The sequence below is a fragment of the Grammomys surdaster genome, unplaced genomic scaffold (assembly GCF_004785775.1).
Source record: "Grammomys surdaster isolate TR1022 unplaced genomic scaffold, NIH_TR_1.0 125946, whole genome shotgun sequence".
In the NCBI taxonomy this organism is placed as follows: Eukaryota; Metazoa; Chordata; class Mammalia; order Rodentia; family Muridae; genus Grammomys; species Grammomys surdaster.
The window spans coordinates 3,734,194-3,754,014 of record NW_021620768.1 but is presented as its reverse complement, the minus strand read 5'-3'; the positions used below and the strand labels follow the sequence as shown (position 1 = coordinate 3,754,014).

Here is a 19,821-nt window from a genome sequence, read left to right as displayed (position 1 = left end):
CTACCCCACCTCTCTCTCTCTCTCTCTCTCTCTCTCTCTCTCTCTCTCTCTCTCTCTCTCTCTCTCGTGCGGGGAGAGGCGGAAACAAGCAGGAGGTTGAAAACGCACTAAGCCCACCTTAGCCCCAGCCCCAAAGCTCAGCTATAGAAGTGTTTTCAAAGCACTTTCATTAGCTTACATCTGAGCAAAGCAATCTAACACAATCCCACTTTTTAGAGATTTTTAACAAGTGGCCTAACACTGAGGTATGTGATAGAAGATATTTATATTCTTCATTTTAATGTGGATCTCATTAAGCAACTCAGGTTGGTCTTGAACTTACAGTTCTCCTGTTGTAGTGTCCAAGTAGCTGGGATAACAGGCCTAAGCCACCAGCTTGGGAAACAAAATCTATTTAATAATAATAATAACAATAGCCGGGCGGTGGTGGCGCACACCTTTAATCCCAGCACTTGGGAGGCAGAGGCAGGCGGATTTCTGAGTTCGAGGCCAGCCTGGTCTACAGAGTGACTTCCAGGACAGCCAGGGCTATACAGAGAAACCCTGTCTCGAAAAACCAATAATAATAATAATAATAATAACAATAATGAATTTATTTAATGTACACATTTGCTGGTTAGGTAGCTCACTGGGTACACGTGCTTGCTGGCCAAGCCTAGTGACCTGAGATTGATCTCTGGGACCCATACGGTACCAGGAGAGAATGGACTCCACAAGTTGTTCTCTGACTTTCTTATATTCAACATACACCCAAATGAATATATGTATATATACAATAAATGGACAAACATTATTTTAATTAAAAAAAAAAAACTACTACGTGCTAGGAGTGGTGGCACACACATCTTTAGTCCCAGCACTAAGAAGGCAGAGGCAGGTGTATTTCTGAGTTTGAGGCCAGCCTGGTCTACAGAGTTCCCGGACAGCCAGGGCTAGGCTACATTATGAGACCCTATCTTGTGAAACAAAATAAAAAACAAATGATCCCCCACAAAGTCTGAAAATAATAATAAAACCCACAATAAATAAGAAAATGTAATAAAAAAATTTAAATTATGAGAGAATGCAATATAAAATGCCAAGCACGTAACTGTCATTCATTGTTTCTGTGCCTCAGCTCCTTCATACAGCAGTAACCGTGTTTCAGGATTATAAAATATCTGGCACAATTCTTTGGGTAGACAGTAGGCATCTAATAAGTGCTCATTTCCACCCCTCCCTTGGTCTTGCCCCGTTTCCTCTATTTTTGTGTATGTGGCTGTTGTTTGCGGTAGTATCTCAAGTTGCCCAGGCTGACTTGTTGATTTGTAGAGCAGTCTGGTCTCAAACTCACAGAGATCTGCCTGCCTCTGCCTCCCGAGTGCTAGGATTAAACGCATGTGTCACCACCACCGTGGAGACAGACTTTCTATGAAGCCAAGGCTGATCTCCGTCTTTTTACTCTAGACTCCCAAGTGCTAGAATTACAGACACTTCACTACTATATTTAACACATTGAGTTAAGTAAATAGTTATCAAGCAACTACTAAGTACCAGGCTGAGGAGGCCATGTGACCCTCACCAGAGCCTGTTGGTAAGAAGCCAGCCCAAAAGCCCAAAGAAGTATGGTTCAGCTGATACCCTTTGCACCTATGTTTGGGGCTGATGGGTAGGAAAGAACCCCTTGAGATCATTCTTCCCAGAATACATTCTTAGAAGTGGGTCAGCAGTCAGGGATGCCATGAAGACACAGGTCAGAGTGAGAATGGCTTCAGGAGGATGTGAGAACAACAGGTCCTCAACAGGATAGCTTGGGCAGACCTCCTGCCCTAGATTTCAATTCTTCAGCCATAACAAGAGAATACTGATCCATGCAGATGGTACATTCCTGTCATCCCAACACTTGGGAGGCTGGGGCAGGAGGATTCCAAGTTTCAGGTTAGCCTTGGCCACAGACTGAAATTGTGTTTCACAAAAAGGTGTGTATGGTGGTAAGGTGGAGTGTCTAGAGAGATGGCTCAATGGGTAAAATGCTATTCAAGCATGAGGACTTGAGTTTGGCTCTCCAGTTGGCATAGAGCCATGTAACCCCGGCACTGCAGGGAGGGACATGCAGAGGACAGTTTCTACAGGCAGATTCCTGGATTTCACTGACCAGCCAAGGCTAGCCCAACCAGGGAGCTCCATAGTGAGCCCAGGCTCAGTGAGAGCCTGGGTCAAACAGTAAAGTGGAGAGTGACAGAAAGACACTCAGAATTCACACCTCTGCCTCCAGGTGTGTGCACATGCACACGTGCATGCATACTAATACACACACACAGAGTATTGAGTCAAGTAACTGATCCCAACAACTTACATAGTGTTTGTTTCCTCTGTGCACATTGTATCCAGATACTTTGTGAGTGCTTTACTTGCTTATTTGAGGTGCTTAAAATCTACCTCAGGTGAATGAGAGTAGAGTTAAATCCTCAGACAGCATCCACCCTTTTGAAATGAGCACTGACACTGTAGGCCTTTTACAGACTAGGGAGACAAAGGACATTTACTTTAGCTATCTGAGCTAATCTAAGCTGAGCTTCATACCGAGGTGGAGCAGCATCTGCAGTGTGGGTTCCTAACCAGTGCTGTACGCCCCCTCGGGAGCTGGGTAAGTCTCAAAAGCAGTTCTGTGTCATAGTGTTTTTCCACAGTCAAAAAGACGCTCTCTAATCCCTCCCAGTATTGAGTCTCATCTGGCAATTGATGGCTTAAAAAGTGTCCATTGAGCGGAGAATATGACTCACTCCAGAGAGTGCTTGCCTAGCAGGCAGAAAGCCCTGGGTTCAATCCCCTACAGTACGTAAACCAGACTTGGTGATGTTTGCCTGTCATTCCAGCACATGGCAAATGGAGGCAGGAAGGTCAGGAGGTCAAAATCAGTTTAGATAACATGAGCTCTTACTTCAAAAGAGAGGCAAACAAGGCTTGGGAGGGCCAGCATGACCGCTCAGCAGTTAAGAGGTCTTACTGCTCTTGTGGAGAACAGTATATGCTGTGTGTGTTGTATATGTGTGTGTATGTTATGTAGTCATAGTTCCCAAGGATCGTCTGCAACTTCCTGGGCTGAAGGAAGCAAGTGCCATACATCCCATGTTCCCAGTCTTCATCTGCTTGCACCATGCTGCTCCCATGCCTGGTGCTCCTCACCTTCCTCCTCCTCTGTCCTCTCCAGCTCTCAGGATCCACTTGTCTTCAGAGACCAAGGCTGTGCTGGAAGAGTTCAATGCTTTTGAGCTGGAGCTCCGAGGGGATGTGGAAATGAAGGTAAGGGAGGATTCCTTCAACCCCAGAGGATCCCGAGACCACTCCCGTAACTTAAATTTCTCCAGTGATTTGGGCAAGTGGGTGTGCCGTCCCCTAACCAGCCTCCTCTTTTTATTTTCTCCAGGGCAAAGGCAAGGTTCGGACCTATTGGCTCCTGGGAGAGCGGGGATGTAGCACTCGAGGCTGACCAACTGCCCTGCTGTTCCTTGCCACCTCCCCTCCCTGTGCCAGAGATGACAGAGATGTCCAGCTTCCACATCTTCTGCAGCAGCCCAGCCACTGTGGAAAAGATAAGGGACCTGACCAGTACAGTCACCAGATGTGACCTCTGAGAGAGGATGGAGATGGTGGGGACTGGAAAGGGACCCCTGAGTTTATAGGGCTGACTGAAGTACACAGTCACTCCCATGGCACTCTTGTAGCACACATGCTCTGTCTCACCCTTACTCAGCTGCCTAGACTGGGACAGTGATTCTTTCTCCGCCCTCAACTTAGCTCCACTGTGACTTAGAGGGAAGGAAATTGCCACCTAAAGAAAGAGAGAAAGAGAGTCTAGGAGTTTGCTGGAGGCCAGCAGTCCTGTGTCACAAATATTCCCCTCACTCCCCATCCACCACCAGTCCCATAGACTTTCTGACATGGCACACTGGGGAGAAGAGAGGCTGTGGGTTGCCTTGCTTCTCCGATGAACAAAAACCATTAAAGTCTTTATTCCTGTGACACAGTCTCTTCTTGGGAGAGAGAGGGTTGCTGGGAAACAGTAATGTTCTCTCTCTACCCTCAGCTTCCAAAAGAGTTACCTTCAACTTTGTTTCTTTTTTGTTGTTACTAATTTTAGGCTCCCCCTCTACCCCTAGATAGGGTTTCTGGTGTGTAGACCTGGCTGTCTTTGGAACTCACTCTGTAGAACAGACTGGCCTGGAACTCACAGAGATCTGCCTACCTAGTGCTGGGATTAAAGGCATGTGCCACTCCCTGACCCCTGGCTAATTTTACACTTTTAATTGAAGAGACCACAGAATTCCCAAGCAGTGCTAAAAATTTAAGAGTCCCAAAAAACTTTTGTTTATGTGGGATACGTTGATTGATACTGGCTTTGTTAAAAATTAAAGCAAAAAGAGGGAGGCCTATAATCCCAGCCACTGACTGAAACTGACGCAGGAACACCAAAGGTTTAAGGCCAGCCTGGGTTAAAACATCAGTTCAAGTCCACCCTCAGCAGTTTAATGAGCTCTTATCTTAAAACAAACAAACAAACAAACAAAAACAAAACAAACTGCCCTAAAACGTTGGCTCAAGTCTCAGTGTCTTGGAGTGAGTTAGGAGGACTGCTGTGAGGATGAGGCTACCCTGGGCTACATTCCAAGCCAGCCTGAAACTTTTTCCCAAAACGTCAAATAAAAGGGTTGAGATGTAGTTCAGCTGATAGGATGCTTCCTCAGGATGCTTGAAACTCTGGGCACCACCTTGGAGGCAGAGGCAGGAAGGGAAGTTCAAGGTCAGCCTTGGCCACTTAGTGACTTCAAGGCCGGCTTGTGCTATATGAGGCTATCTTTTTTTTTTTTTTTTTTTTTTTTCTCGAGAAAGGGTTTCTCTGTGTAGCCCTGGCTGTCCTGGAACTCACTCTGTAGGCCAGGCTGGCCTCGAACTCAGAAATCCGCCTGCCTCTGCCTCCCAAGTGCTGGGATTAAAGGCATGTGCCACCACTGCCCAGCTGAGGCTATCTTAAAAACAAATCCAAATAAAGTGTTGAGATAGCTCAGTGGTAGAGGCTTGCCTAACGTGCTACACAAAGCCCTGTATAAATTCTCTATGTCACTAAAAAAACAAAATCAAGTCCTTATTTACTCATTTAATTTCATAATAAACCCTTTATATGTTAAATGTATTATACTATTTTACAAGGATGTTTTGTTTTGTGTTCTGAGACAGGCCATCACTCTGTAGCCTAGCGTGACCTCTTGAACTTTTGGCATTCTTCCTCCTTCCATCTTGCAAGTGTAGTAATGAGAGATGTAAGCCCCATGCCTGGCTTTAGCAAGGATCTTCTTGGTTTGGTTGGTTGGTTGATTGGTTGGTCGGTTTGGTTTGGTTTGTTTGAGACAGGGTTTCTCTGTATAACCTTGGCTGTCCTGTAGACCGGCCTGGCCTCGAACTCCTAAAGATCCACCTGCCTCTGCCTCACGGATGTTGGGATTAAAGGTGTGAGCCACCACCACCTGACGCTTGTTGCATTTTAAGTGAATGTGTGCTCAGAGGCACGTGTGTACAGAGGCCAGAAGACAACCTCTAATGTCATCCTCAGAAACATCATCCACCTCTTTAATTAATTTTTTTTAGATTTATTTCATTTTATATATGTCAAATGTTTTGCCTGTCGGTATGTCTGTGCACACTTGTGTGCCTGGTACCTCCAAGAGTCAGAAGAGGGCAGTGACTGAAACTGGAGTTTCCGATGGTTGTGAACCACCATATGGGTGCTGGGAACCAAACCTGGGTCCTCTGCAAGTGCAGCAAATGCTCTTAACTGCTGAGTCATCTCTGCGTCACCTCGTCACCTCGGAGGCAGCAGAGGCATCCACCTTGTTTGAGATAGTCTCTCCTTAGCCTGGAGCTTAACAATTAGGCTCCACTGACTGGCCAGTGACCTCTGTCTCTGCCTCCCTCCCCCAAGCTGGGATAACAAGTGCAGCCCTTATGCTTTCAAGGCGAGCATTATATAGAATGAACTATCTCCCACACCAACAAGGACGTTCTAAAGAGCAGTGGGCCTTTTCAGTGGATGACCATGATTAGTTTGGGCCAAACTAATTCAAGTAAAGGCATCCACAGGCTTATTCTCACTCTTTCCACACTTCTGATACAAAAGCGCAGTCCAAAAGAAAATGAATGTGTTGGTGTTAAGGAAATCACGTCATCGCACCTATCCCTGAAACTCCTGTGTCTCCTAGGATCATATCGTGAGAGCTACTACATTACCTGATATAGAGGAGAAGAACATAATTGGTACAGTCTGAATCACAGAGGCCTCGGAGCCAGGAAGTAGGTTCCCCTTTCCTTTATTGGCTTCTCAGTGCTAAAATATCAGACCCTGGGCCTTGTCCCTGACAAGTGCTCTACCACCAAGCTATAGTCCCAGCCTGGTGTGAAGAGGGTGGGTCCCTTGGAACTGGAGTTACAGATGGTTGTGGGCTACCATGTAGCTGCCAGAAATGGAACCCCAATCCTCTGAAAGTTCGGCCAGTGCTCTTAACCAACGAGCTATCTTTTCAGCCCAGCATGGAGCCTTTTGAGTTTGACTTATTTTGTGTGCATTTGTAGGAGGCAGGCTCACATAATTCACAGTGTAGACATGGAGGTTGGAAGACAACTTTCAGGATTCATTTCGCCTCTTCTGCCAACAGCCTGTACCTGTTGAGCCATCAGACTGGCCCTTAGGGATGGATCCCTTCAAAACTAGGCTGTGATGTGGGAATTAGGACACTTCTTTTCCTTACACTCTATCTCCCATGTTGGTATAGGCAAATCTGAATTTGCCCACTGCCCCTCAGCAGGGCCGGAAATGCCCTGCACTTTGGCAGAATGTTTGCCTAGCATGGGAAGCCCCAGGTTCCAACTCTGACACTTTATAAACTGATCCTGGCCTCTCTAAGGCCATCCTTCTGGAGAGATGAAAATCTTCTTTAGCTATCAAGTTGGAGGATAGTCTGAGCTACATAAAAACCTGTCATAAATAAGTAAATAAGCAAGCAAAGTCTGAATCCTTCTTTCCCAAGTCACCTAACACCTTCCTAAGCAGTCAGGCAAGAATGAGGGGGAGAGATGGAGCTTCACTTCCCCCACAGAGAAGGAAAGTGCCAGACATTTCTTCAGTACTATCCATCAAATGCAGACAGGCCTCTGCCCTGACCTCCCCAGGCCTCTTCTGGAGTCTGGGCCAAGTAAACCTGGAGGTAGGGTGGAACACCAGGGGCGTAGAGATATGTCTACCAGGCAGTTAGTACTCCCTCATTCACCAAAGGTGGCTTTGAAAGGCAGATGTGATTTACTGAGCGAGGGCGCTTATAAGGTCGGTGCTTGGATGAAAGCTCAGGAGAAGCATAAGGAAAGATGGTCGCCTTGGCAACCACAGCACGCTCAACTTTCTGTGGGTCCTGGTAGCCATTTTAACTCCCATGCCGGATTCCATCTCCCAGGAACTGTAGACAGCCCCCTAAAGAGAGGCTATGATGTAACTATGGGGACCTATGAGGTGATACTCGGGCATGAGCCATCCAGAGACTGGCTTTGGGGAAGAAAGACTGGGATGAGGTGGGAAGGGGGTGGGGAGCTGGATGACTGAGGAGCTCCAGCAAGACAATTCTAGGAAATTGCCGGTCAGATCCTTCCGGGGCAGCCAGGCTCCAGCGGGCATTAGGAGGGGAGGGGACTGGGAGGGGGCCCAGAGGAGACGCCAAAGGAGTAGATGATTTCTGCAACCCCAGAACTTTCACTGGAACTGTGGAGATTTCCTTCCGGAGTTAGGGCCCTGAAGCCAGGAAGAACTGGGAAAACCATTACTGAGGGGAGGAGGGAGAGGGGAAGCAAGACCGCCCCTCCCCCAAGCGGGGGCTCCCGCCCATGTGGGAGGGGCTGTCTAGCCTCAGCGTTTCCTGAGCTGTCCAGCCCAGTGGGTTAGGAGGAGGGGTGGAGAAGGGCAGCAGGGTTTCCCTGGAGTGTGGCTTGTGTAATAACAAAAGCAACAATTGGCATTCAGTTGTGCCTTACAGTTGACAAAAGCTTTCACATACACTAGCTCATCAGATCACGTGACACCCCTGAAAGGGGAGGGAAGTCCAAGCAAGCCACCCAACAGAGAGTAGGAAGGCGCAGCAGAGGTCCAGCTGTGGGTAGGAGGACCCGCAGCTCCAGCAAGGCCAGGACCTGGAAAAAACAGAGCTGACATAAGCAGACAAATATCCTACCCCACTCCCAGCGGCTGTTTTCTCTATGTCAAAGAGCTCGAGTAATTTCTCATAGTGGTACATTTAGTAATATTCCTGCAAAAATAATTTATACCTTTAAAGACAGATCTATTAAATCTAATTAATGGCAGAGACCAATTTTGCAGCCTTGAAGTCATTTTTAAACTAAGTTGCAGACAATATTTTTAAATTAACCATTAAAATATGCTTTCAAGAAGATTTAATCTCTCTGGGTTGGAATGCAACTAAGATGAAGGATTGGGATGCTGATAAATTTGGTGTTGCACAAAATGGGGAAGAGGAAGTTCACGAAGGTGTGAGGCTACATTTGCTGGAGGACACAGCCCTGCTCTGTCACTAGCAATGGGAGGAGTTTCTGTCCCCCTTAGGGACCCCCATTCAGTTAAAACTAGATCCTCGACTATTCCACAGGAAAAAATTTCAGGATAAGTCAAAGGGAAGCAAAGTTAGTGTGCTTATTAACTAGAATTATATTGGAAAAGGACCATATGCAGTCTGGAGTCCAAGACACACAGGTGTGAGGTTGCCATTGACTGTTTTTACAATGACTATGTAGCCAGGTGGGTGGCCCAGGTTTTTAATCTCAGCAGTCAGTACTTGGGAGGCAGAGGCAGGCAGATCTCTGGGTTATAGGTCAGCCTGGTCTACAGAGTGAGTTCCAGGACAGCCAGGGCTACACTGAGAAACCCTGTCACCAAAAAATTACAATAAATAAATAAATTTTAAAAAAAATTGGCAGGACTGGAGAAATAGCTCAGCAGTTAAAGGGCATTGGCTGATCTTCCAGAAAACCTGAGTTCTGTTTTTGAGTACCAACATGGCAGCCCACAACTGCCTGTAACAACAGTTCCAGGGGACCAAACACACTCACACACACATACATGCAGGCAAAACACTAATGCACATAAAATAAAACTAAAGAAATCACTTTTAAAAATCTTTTTAAAAATTAAAAATAAGCCGGGCAGTGGTGGCGCATGCCTTTAATCCCAGCACTTGGGAGGCAGAGACAGGCGGATTTCTGAGTTCGAGGCCAGCCTGGTCTACAGAGTGAGTTCCAGGACAGCCAGGACTGCACAGAGAAACCCTGTCTCAAAAAACCAAAAAAAAAAAAAAAAGAAAAAAAAATTAAAAATAAATGAAACAATGGAGATTATATATATATATATATATATATATATATATATATATATATATATCTCGAATACGACACATATATACACACATTACTCAATCTAATTATACACACATTACTCAATCTAATTTACAACACAGTTTAAAGATTAGGTAAAGCTTGAAATTTAAAGTTAAAAATTAAAAATATATGATTTATTTTATTTTACTTGGGTTAGAGACAAGATTTAATGTAGGCCAAGATGACCATCGACTTCTGATGCCCCAGCCTCTATCCCTCTCAAATGCTGGGATCACAGGTGTGTGCCATCTCACCAGCTTGTATCATGCAGAGGATAGAACTCAGGGCTTCGTGCCTTCTAGACAAGCAGTCAACTAACTACCACAATCTCAGTCCAAATTTTTTTTTTCTTTAAATAATTATTCTGAGCTCTGGAGAGCTGTCTTGGTGAGTAGAGTGCTGAGCACTGGATATCCACGGAAAGCCTGGGGCAGCAGCATGCATCTGTGAATACCATGATGGGGTTAGAGAGGAGCTCAGTGGCCACACAACCTACCCAAAGCTGCAAAAAGTGACAGTGATCGAGTAGGACACTTGATGCCAACCTCTACTAACATTGTATGCATGGCACATGTGTGCCTGAACACTCATATACATATTACACGCAAAGATCACAAACGGATTCTGGGCCTGAGGATTTGATTCTGTGATAAGAGTGAATGCTTAGCCTATGTGAGGCCCTGGAATCAACACAGTACTAGAAGGAAGAAATTTCTCTTAAAAAAAAAGAAATGGTAAGGAGGCTTTGGTGATTTGACTAAGAGTGGCCACATAGGCTCGTATATTTGAATACTTACTCATCAGAGGGTGACACTACTTGAGAAGGATTAGGAGGTGTGGCCTTGTTGGAGTCCATATACAGGAAGTGAGTCACTGGGGGCAGGCTTTGAAGTTCAAATGTTCAAGCCAGACCCAATGGTTTCCTCTTCCTGCTACCTCCAGATCCAGATGCAGAACTCTCAGCAGCTTCTCCAGCACCATGTCTGCCTGCATGCCACCATGCTTTCTGCCGTAATGATAATGAACTAACTGTAAGCAAGTCCCAATTAAATACTTCTTTTTTCTAGGAGTTGCTGTGGTCACAGTGTCTCAACACAGCAATAGAACACTAAGACAGTGGCTTTATGGGGTACAATTTCGATTTAAGGGTAAGAAGACTGGCACTACAGCAAAGCTCAAACTTAGTAACATTCTGACACTGAGGAAGCATGGTTTGCTGATTTTAACATCCTCAATTGAGATTAAAAAACAAAAACCAGCTCATTGTCTCTGTGAGCAGATTTGACTTTATCAGCTGTGGTGAAGTTTTCTGACTGGCAGTCAGCAGGAAAGGCAATCTAGGTCCCAGAGTAAAGCAGTTTTTCCTTCCTCACATCCCTCTCATTTTCCCTTCTTTTGATCCTGTACCTGGCTCAGGTTTCATTCCACAAGGAAAAGAGGGAAGAGGTGACAGGAAGTGACTTGCTTAGCCTCTATCACACTGGATTCCAGCCCGTTCTTAGAGAAAAAACCTCTCACCTATTCTTGTTCCACACACACTGCTTCCTGTGAGAGACAAACCCAGAGATCAACTGTCTTTTAAGAAACTTTGCAGAGACTCTATAAGTGGGGCTGGAAAGATGGCTCCAAGGTTAGGAGGCCTGACTGCTCTTGCAGTCCAGGTTTCAGTTCCCAGCACCCACATGGCAGCTGTACCTCCAGATCAGGGAGTCTCTCGGCTTCCACGGGCATTATGTGCATGCAGTGCTCAGATATACATTAAAGCATACACACAAAATCATTTTTTGGGTTTGGGCTTTTTTGTTTGTTTGTTTTTGTTTTTTGAGACAGGGTTTCTCTGTGTAGTCTTGACTGTCCTGGAACTTGCTCTATAAACCAGGCTGGCCTCAAACTCAGAGATCCACCTGCTTCAGTCTCCTGAGTGCTGGGATTAAAGGTGTGTGTCATTTCTGCCTGGACTCATTTAAAAAAAAAAATGGTGCATGCATGTGCGTGTGCGTGTGCGTGTGTGTGTGTGTGTGTGTGTGGTGGTGGTGGTGGTGGTAGCATATGCCTTTAATCCCAGTACTCAGGAGGCAGAGGCAGGAAGACTCTGTGAAATCTGAGATCAAGGCCAGCCTGGTCTACAGATCCAGCTGCAGGACAGCCTAGAAGAACCAAAAGACACAGAAATAAAGGAAAGAAAAAGAACGGAAAGAAGGAAAAGATTCTACAATTGAGTATATCTTTTAAAATTATTTATTTATTTATTTATTTATTTGTTTGTTTATGTTTTTTTTTTTGAAACAAGGTCTTCCACAACAAGGCTCATGAATATACTGGAGCTCAATATATAGTCCAGGCTATTCTCGGTCTCAGAGATCTGCCTCCCAAGTGTTGAGATTAAAGGCATGTACCACTATGCCTGGCTTAAGATTTATTTTATTTTTAATTATGTGTGTGGATATCTGCACAGAGTACAACTGCCAGAAGAGGCCAAAAGAAGATGTCAGATCCCTGGAGTTAAAGTTAGAGGAAGTTGTGAGCTGCCTGACATGGCTTCTGGGAACTGAACTCAGGCCCTCTGCAAGAGCAGTTTTCACTTACTTTATTATATTTTAATTTTTAGTGTAAAGAGACAGGTCTCTCTACGTAGCTCTGGCTATCCTGGTATTCCCTATGTGTATAAACCTGGCCTCTAACTCACAAAGATCTTCCTGCCTCTGCCTCCTGAGTTCTGGGGCTAAAGGCATGTGCCACCACTATTTACTCTTAATTCCTGGGCCACCTTTCAGCCCCAAGTATATCTCCTAGTAACTGTGGCAACCCTTTGGATGGATGCTGCTTCCCCAGTTTACTGTTTTGGACAGTAGATGGTCTCTGGTGGCTATTGTTAGTCCTATGATCAGATCAGCTTGTCGTGTCTCACCCCACCAAGTCCCAGCAGGCAAAATTAAACCAAAGTACCAGTTAAATGTGGATACATTCATCCTTCTCTCCCAACGTACTCCATACATTTGTTTTGTTTTTTCGAGACAGGGTTTCTCTGTGTAGCCCTGGCTGTCCTGGAACTCACTCTTGTAGACCAGGCTGGGCTCAAACTCAGAAATCCGCCTGCCTCTGCCTCCCAAGTCCTGGGATTAAAGGCGTGCGCCACCACTGCCCGGCCATAAATTATTACTTATAGCACTTGCACATACATAGATAGTGGGCAGTGTAGTGGTTTAAATCAGAACAGCCTCCATAGGGTCAGATATTTGGGAGCTTAGTCACCAAGGAATGGCGCTATTTGAAAGTATTCTAATGATTAGAAGGTCTGGTCTTGTAGGGTGTGGGGTGTCACTGGGGGAGGGCTTTGAGTTCTCAAAAGCTCACCTCAGGCCTGGTCTCTTATCTCTCTACCTATGGATCAGGGTATAGTTCTCAGCTATTGTTCCAGCATCTGCCTGTGTGCTTTCTTGTCATGATAATGGACTAAACCTGGGAAACTGAAAGCAAGCCACCATTAAGTATCTTCTTTTAAAAGAGTTGTGTTCCTCATGGTTTCTCTTCACAGCAATAAGACAGAGTCTAAGATAGGCGGTATGTATTAATTTCCAATTGATTTGTTTGTAGGCTTAGAGGTGAAGTATACATATTTACTATTATTGTGTCTTTATGTTTGTTTGTTTGTTTGTTTTTTCAAGGCAGTGTCTCACATGTAGCTCTGGCCATCCTGGAATTCACTATGCAAACCAGACCAGCCTTGCTTGAACTCAGGGAGATCTGCAATCTTCTGCCTCTGCTTCTAAAGTGCTGTGATTGAAGGTGTGTACCCCTACACTCCATGTTTGTCTTTATCTTTTTAAAGACCAGAATAGTCTTTTGCATGCAATTATAATATCTGATAATGTTATACTTGTTGGGGTGGCCCAAAATGGGATCACCTGAAACACCAAGATGACCCACGTGGGAACCAGACCCTTCTGGGAAATGGAAACGGAACATTCTGCTTTTCTTATAAGCCACTTCTCCAGCACCATGTCTGCCTGCATACCACCATGCTCCCTGCCGTAATGATAATGAACTAACCCTCTGAACTATAAGCAACCCCTAATTAAATACCTCTTTTTTCTAGGAGTTGCTGTGGTCACGGTGTCTCGTCACAGCAATAGAGAACACTGAGCCCTTGTCTCAGAAGAACAGCTGGACCATAACCTCGCCTATACTAATGGCCTGTCCCATCCCCCACCGCTCGTAAAATCTGGCTTATTGCAGTCCCTTTTTGCCTGCCTCAGTTCCTTTTCCTTACTGCTCTCCCAAAAGTCTCCTGGCAGACTAAAACGACCTATAAAACCCAAACTCCCCTTTGTGACCAGGCTGACCTTCCTTCTCTTGGGGACAGCCCAGCCATTCCTACTCTGAATGTAGCTTTGCCTTTCAGCCTCAGCGCAGCTCTCAAGGTCTGGTTCTCTAGTCAAGCCACACAATACTAAAATATGATCTCGTAAAACCTCATCTCAGCCAGGCATACTGGTGCATGCAGAGGCAAGCAGATCTCTGTGAATTCAAGGCCAGTCTGATCTATATAGTGAGTTCCAGGACAGCCTGAGGTATATAGTGAAACCCTGTCTTGAAAAGAAACAAAAAAGATGAATATTCATTTCTATTTAAAATATATTTTAAGATTTTTTGTTGTTGTTGTTGTTGTTGTTGTTGTTTTGTTTTTCGAGACAGGGTTTCTCTGTATAGCCCTGGCTGTCCTGGAACTCACTCTGTAGACCAGGCTGGCCTCGAACTCAGAAATCCGCCTGCCTCTGCCTCCCCCTTTTTAACTATTTGTTTGTTTGTTTGTTTGTTTTGTTTTGTTTTTCGAGACAGGGTTTCTCTGTGTAGCCCTGGCTGTCCTGGAACTCACTCTGTAGACCAGGCTGGCCTCGAACTCAGAAATCCACCTGCCTCTGCCTTCCAAGTGCTGGGATTAAAGGTATGCACCACCACTGCCTGGCATTTTTTTTTTTTTTGAGACAGGTAGAAAATGCTCTTAACCACTTAGTCATCTCCCCAGCCCTACAAGATTTTTCATTTTTATTCATATTTTAGTGTGTGTATGCATGCATCATTACTGCGTGCTTGTAGAAATCAGGAGAATTGGTTCTCACCTTCCACCATATGGGTTCCAGGAATGGAGACCAAATTGTCAGGCTTGGCAGCAAGAATCTCTATGGACTGAACCATTTCACTAGCACCTCATCTCTACATTTTGTGAAAATAAATAAAAAGTCTTAAGTATAGAGGTATTATGAATATTGGCACCACTTCTCTGTTACAGGATACATGAACCTGTTTCTAGTTAGGGTGTGGCTCAGCCCTTGGCACATATCTTTAAAGAATTATTTATTTATTTATTTATTTATTTATTTATTTATTTATATGAGTTCACTGTAGCTGTCCTCAAACACACCAGAAGAGGGCATCAGATCCCATTACAGATGGTTGTGAGCCACCATGTGGTTGCTGGGAATTGAACTCAGGACCTCTGGAAGAACAGTCAGTGCTCTCAACTGCTGAGCCATCTCTCCAGCCCCTTGGCACATACCTTTAATCTCATTTGGCTGGAATATAGACACCCCCTTAGTATTCACCTTTAATCCCAAACAATTAAGATAAAGTTAGTTTGTAGAAGGAAGTACCCATGTTTGAAAGTGATATCTAGTTGAGTGTCAGAAAAAGTGATCAATCAGAGAAAGATTTGACAGAATAGGATATATCCAACTCTCATGAGAAGAAAGGGGAAGTTACATAAGAGAGAAATAGACAGGGCTGGAAAGATGGCTCAGCGGTTAAGAGAACTGATTGCTGTTCCAGAGGTCCTGAGTTCAAATCCCAGCAACCATATGGTGGCTCACAGCTATCTGTAATGAGATCCAATGCCCTCTTTTGGGGTGTCTGAAGACAGCTACAGTGTACTTACATATAATAAATAAACCTTTGGGCTGGATTTAGTGGGGCCAGAGCGAGAGGAAGAAGGGAAGGGAAAAGAGAAAGAGAGAGTGAAATAGTACAGGAAAAGAGAGTACCGTGCAGGAATACAATGGAGTTCATAGAGACAGTAATGTTAAGAGGGAAAATAGAACATCAGAGACAGAAAAGGAGGCAATTTTACTGGGAGAGTTTTACAGAGATATATTGAAGAGAGAACAAGCTAGACAAGCAAGAGAATGAGAAGGAACCAGAAGATTACAAAAGATTGCTAAAAGCAGAGCAATCCAGAGGCTGAAAGTTTCAGAGGCTGGAAACATTCTAGACTTACATTAGATTGTACAGAGGCTAGGAGCTCCCAGGACTAGGCCTAGGTTAGTAGACAGAGGCATTAAGCTCCAGAGACAATTACTACAGGTGAATAAAAGCCACTTTGACATTTCTCACTAGTACAGTGTCTTTTTTTTTTTTGGTTTTTTTGAGACAGGGTTTCTCTGTATAGCCCTGGCTGTCCTGGAACTCACTCTGTAGACCAGGCTGGCCTCAAACTCAGAAATCCGCCTGTCTCTGCCTCCCAAGTACTGGGATTAAAGGCATGCACCACCACCGCCCGGCTACTAGTACAGTGTCTTACAGAAGTAAAAATCCTGGGGCCCAGGAGATGGCTCAGTGTGTAAAAATATTTACCATACAAGCCTAATCGCCAGCGTTAGATCTGCAAAACACACACAAAATGCTGGATACAGGAGCCTAGCACCATCTGAGCAATCCTACAGTGAGATAGAAAGAGGAAACAGTAGAATTGGCTGGAAACTAAGGCCAGCTGGCTTGGCACATACAGTGCCAGCAGCAGAAACAAGAGAGACCTGGCCTCAAAACAAGGTCAAAGAGAGCCAACTCTCAAAAAGTTATCCTCTGAGCTCCACACATGTGCTGTCAGATGTGGGCATCCCACACACACATACATATAATCTAAACAGTAAATAAATATGTTAGCCAGCTGGGAGGTGAAGGCAGGAAGACCAAAGTTTATGGTCATCTTTGGCTATAAAGGAGTTTCCCAAGCCAGCCTGGGATACAGGGAGAAGGAAGAAGTAGGAGAAAGAGAGAAGAGAGGAATAGAAGGAAGGAAAAGAGAAAGAAAACCACAGAGGAGGCACATAATCATTCATGGTTGTGACCTTCAGTGAGAGGAAGGAGAATGACTTCAAAATCTAGAATTAGGAGAAAAAGCAGTGTAGTCCAATAATACAATCAGGTCTTTTCTTTTTTCTTTCTTTCTTTTTTTTTCTTTTTTTGAGACAGGGTTTCTCTGTGTAGTTCTGGCTGTCCTGGAACTCACTCTGTAGACCAGGTTGGCCTCGAACTCAGAAATCTGCCTGTCTCTGCCTCCCAAGTGCTGGGATTAAAGGCGTGTGCCACCACCGCTCAGCATACAAAGAGGTCTTAAACCCTTTGTAAAACAGCTATGAAAACTCTGGATGCAGTGATGCACTCTAATCCTGACACTTGGGAGGTGACGGATCAGAATTTCAAGGTCATCCTCAGCTACATAACTAGCCAAGAAAATAAACCCAAGGAAATAGCTGTGATTTTTCTAGGTTATATTGGAAATTTCCAGGAGTTTTGACTTAATAAGATCATGGTTTTGTTTGTTTGTGACAAAGGAATCAAGCCCAAGGCTGGTTTGCAACTTTGTAGCTAAGGATGGTCTTGAACCTCTGGTCCCCCCCCCCCCACACACACACACCTGACTGTGTAAGCATCATGCCCTGTTTTTCGTTTGTTTGTTTGTTTGTTTGAGTGCTGGGGATGGCTCTGTGCAAGCATCATGCTATTTTGAAATAGCTGTAACTAGAATCTTCTTCCTTAATTGAGTAGATACTGTGATCCTTTTGTTTTGTTTTTGTTTTTCGAGACAGGGTTTGTGGTCCTGGAACTCACCCTGTAGACCAGGCTGGCCTCGAACTCAGAAATCCGCCTGCCTCTGCCTCTCAAGTGCTGGGATTAAAGGCGTGCGCTACCACTGCCCGGCTCTGATACTGTGATCCTTATTATAGAAAATAACTCTTTTTTTTTTTTTTTAAATAGGAACAATGATTTTTTATTGGGGGAGGGTTCATCAATCCTTGGCCGCAGCCTTCCTCATGGCTGCCAGTACGTTGTTCAGTTCCTCCAGATTTCTCTTGGCGCGGATGTGCGTGCCCACCCTCTTTTTGATGAACTTGAGTGCACGCTTGTCCTTGGACACTTTGAGCAACTCCATGACATACTGCTTGTAGGGCGCGAAGCCGCACACCTCCCGGATCATGTCCCGCACGAACTTGGTGTGCTTGGTGAGGCGCCGGGGCCTCGGCTTGCTGACGTTCTTCATCACCTCGTGGCCCTTGTTGAGGCCCACGGCCACGGGGTAGCACAGGGCCATAACTGCGACTCTCCGATGGCAGCCAGGACAGGAATCGAAAAAGCTCTTAAACTAGTGTGGTGGCACACATTTTTAATCCTAGCACTTGGAAGACAGAGGCAGTAAGATCTCTGAATTTGAGCCCAACCTGGTCAACACAGTGAGTTCCAGAACAGCACCCTGTCTTGAACACCCCCTCTCTCAAAAAAAGAAGTCTTGTTCCTGTGCCACTGTTTAAGGAAAGAATTCTTTTATTTTCCTTTTTTTTCTTTTTTCTTTTATTCCTTTCTTTTCTTTTATTCCTTTCTTTCTTTCTTCCTTTCTTTCTTTCTATCTTTCTTTCTTTTTTGTTTTTGTTTTTGTTTTTCGAGACAGGGTTTCTCTGTGTTGCCCCAGCTGTCCTGGAACTCACTCTGTAGACCAGGCTGGCCTCAAACTCAGAAATCCTGCCTCTGCCTCTCAAGTGCTGGGATTAAAGGCATGGGCCACCACTGTCCTGCAGGGAAAGTATTCTTGTGGGATGGAGAAATAGATTTGCTGTTTTTCTGTTTTTCAGTACTGGATATTGAACTTAGAGCACCACACAGTTGGACAATTGCCCTACCACTGAGCTGTGTCCCAGCCCATGATAAGCTTATGATGTAATTCCTGCTTTGTTAGTTGAATATCCGGAAAAGTATTTTGTAATATCACATTATAAGAGGGGATAGATAATTCAGTTACTCCTATGCTATTACAGCAGAGTTAAGTGACATTTGCATTCTGGAGGAAGCTACTCGGAACTGAACCCAGGGCTTCCTCACTCAGGCTAGGCAATCACTGCCCCTAGCCCCATCCTTAATCCTCAACTTTTATCTTGGGGCAGCCCTCATTATTTCCCTATCTTGGCCAGAATTATCTGTAGCCCAGGTAGGCATACAAACACCAAATGACAAAGAAACAAAACATAGGAAAATTCAAAATAAATACATAAAGTTTTAAAATGGTAGAATAAACCTCTAATCCCCACACTAAAGCAGAAAGGTTCTTTTGTTTACTTTCTAGTTGTTGGTTTTGGGTTTGTTGTTCTTTTTTTTGGGGGGGGGTTTCTTTTGTTTTTTGGGTTATTTGTTTGTTTTGTTTTGTTTTTTGAGACAGGGTTTCTCTGTGTAGCCCTGGTTGTCCTGGAACATGCTCTGTACATCAGACTGGCCTTGAACTCCGAGATCTGCCTGCCTTTGCCTCTGGAGTACAAAAAACAATTCATAACTAAATATCAGAGAGCTCAGTTGGCTACTGTGCATGAATGAGTATCTGACTTTGATCTCTAGCTCCCACATTAAAAAGGGTGCATAGCAAGAAGCTTGTGATACAGTGCCAGGAAGCAGAGGTTGACAAGTCCCTGGGCCTGCTGGTCAACTGCCCTAAACCAAACACAAGCCCTAGGTTTCCACAAAACAAAAACCAAAAATAAAAAACAAAACAAACAACAACAACAATACAAAATGCAATGTGGATTGTCCCTAAGGACTAACACCAAACACATTTGAAGGAACACTTCAGGACAAACAATTCTTACACTGTGCCATCTCTCCAGCAATCCACTCCTCTTTCTTCCTCTTCTTTTCTTTTTACTTTTTTATGAGGCTGTTCTCAAAACTCACGATGTAATCCAATCTGGCCTTGAATTTTCAGCAGTCCTGCCTCAGCCTCTTAAATCCTAGGATTACAGGAATGAGCTGCACTGACCTTACTTGTTTCTCAGTTCTGTCATCTGTATAGAAGATAGTACTTACTCTGGTGTAAATGAATTGAAACACAGCGTTTCTGCATGCAGCAAACCTTTGGTAATTCAATTGTTCTAATTAATGTGTAGGTAAGAACTGTAGTTTATATCCTGACCAAAGCACAGTGAAGGGAAGCAAACTTTCCTATAAAAAAAAACTTTTTAAGTCAGGAATTTTTGTTGTTGGGTTTTGCCCTTCCTTCCTTCCTTCCTTCCTTCCTTCCTTCCTTCCTTCCTTCCTTCCTTCCTT

The 19,821-nt window shown here is 44.6% G+C and overlaps 1 protein-coding gene and 1 pseudogene across 2 annotated transcripts in view; one reads left to right on the top strand and one right to left on the bottom strand.

The window, feature by feature from the left end:
* Npr1 (natriuretic peptide receptor 1) overlaps window positions 1-4,002 on the top strand; it is a 15,885-nt gene extending 11,883 nt beyond the window's left edge. For both annotated transcript variants that reach the window (XM_028753293.1, XM_028753294.1), the window contains 2 exons: window positions 3,191-3,282; window positions 3,407-4,002. In XM_028753293.1, coding sequence (XP_028609126.1) covers window positions 3,191-3,282; window positions 3,407-3,469 — 155 coding nt within the window. In that variant the 3' untranslated portion in view covers window positions 3,470-4,002. The remainder of the gene's footprint in view (window positions 1-3,190; window positions 3,283-3,406) is intronic.
* A 13,522-nt stretch (window positions 4,003-17,524) lies between these two features.
* Window positions 17,525-17,827, bottom strand: LOC114609111 (annotated as a pseudogene).
* Between the last annotated feature and the right edge of the window lie 1,994 nt (window positions 17,828-19,821).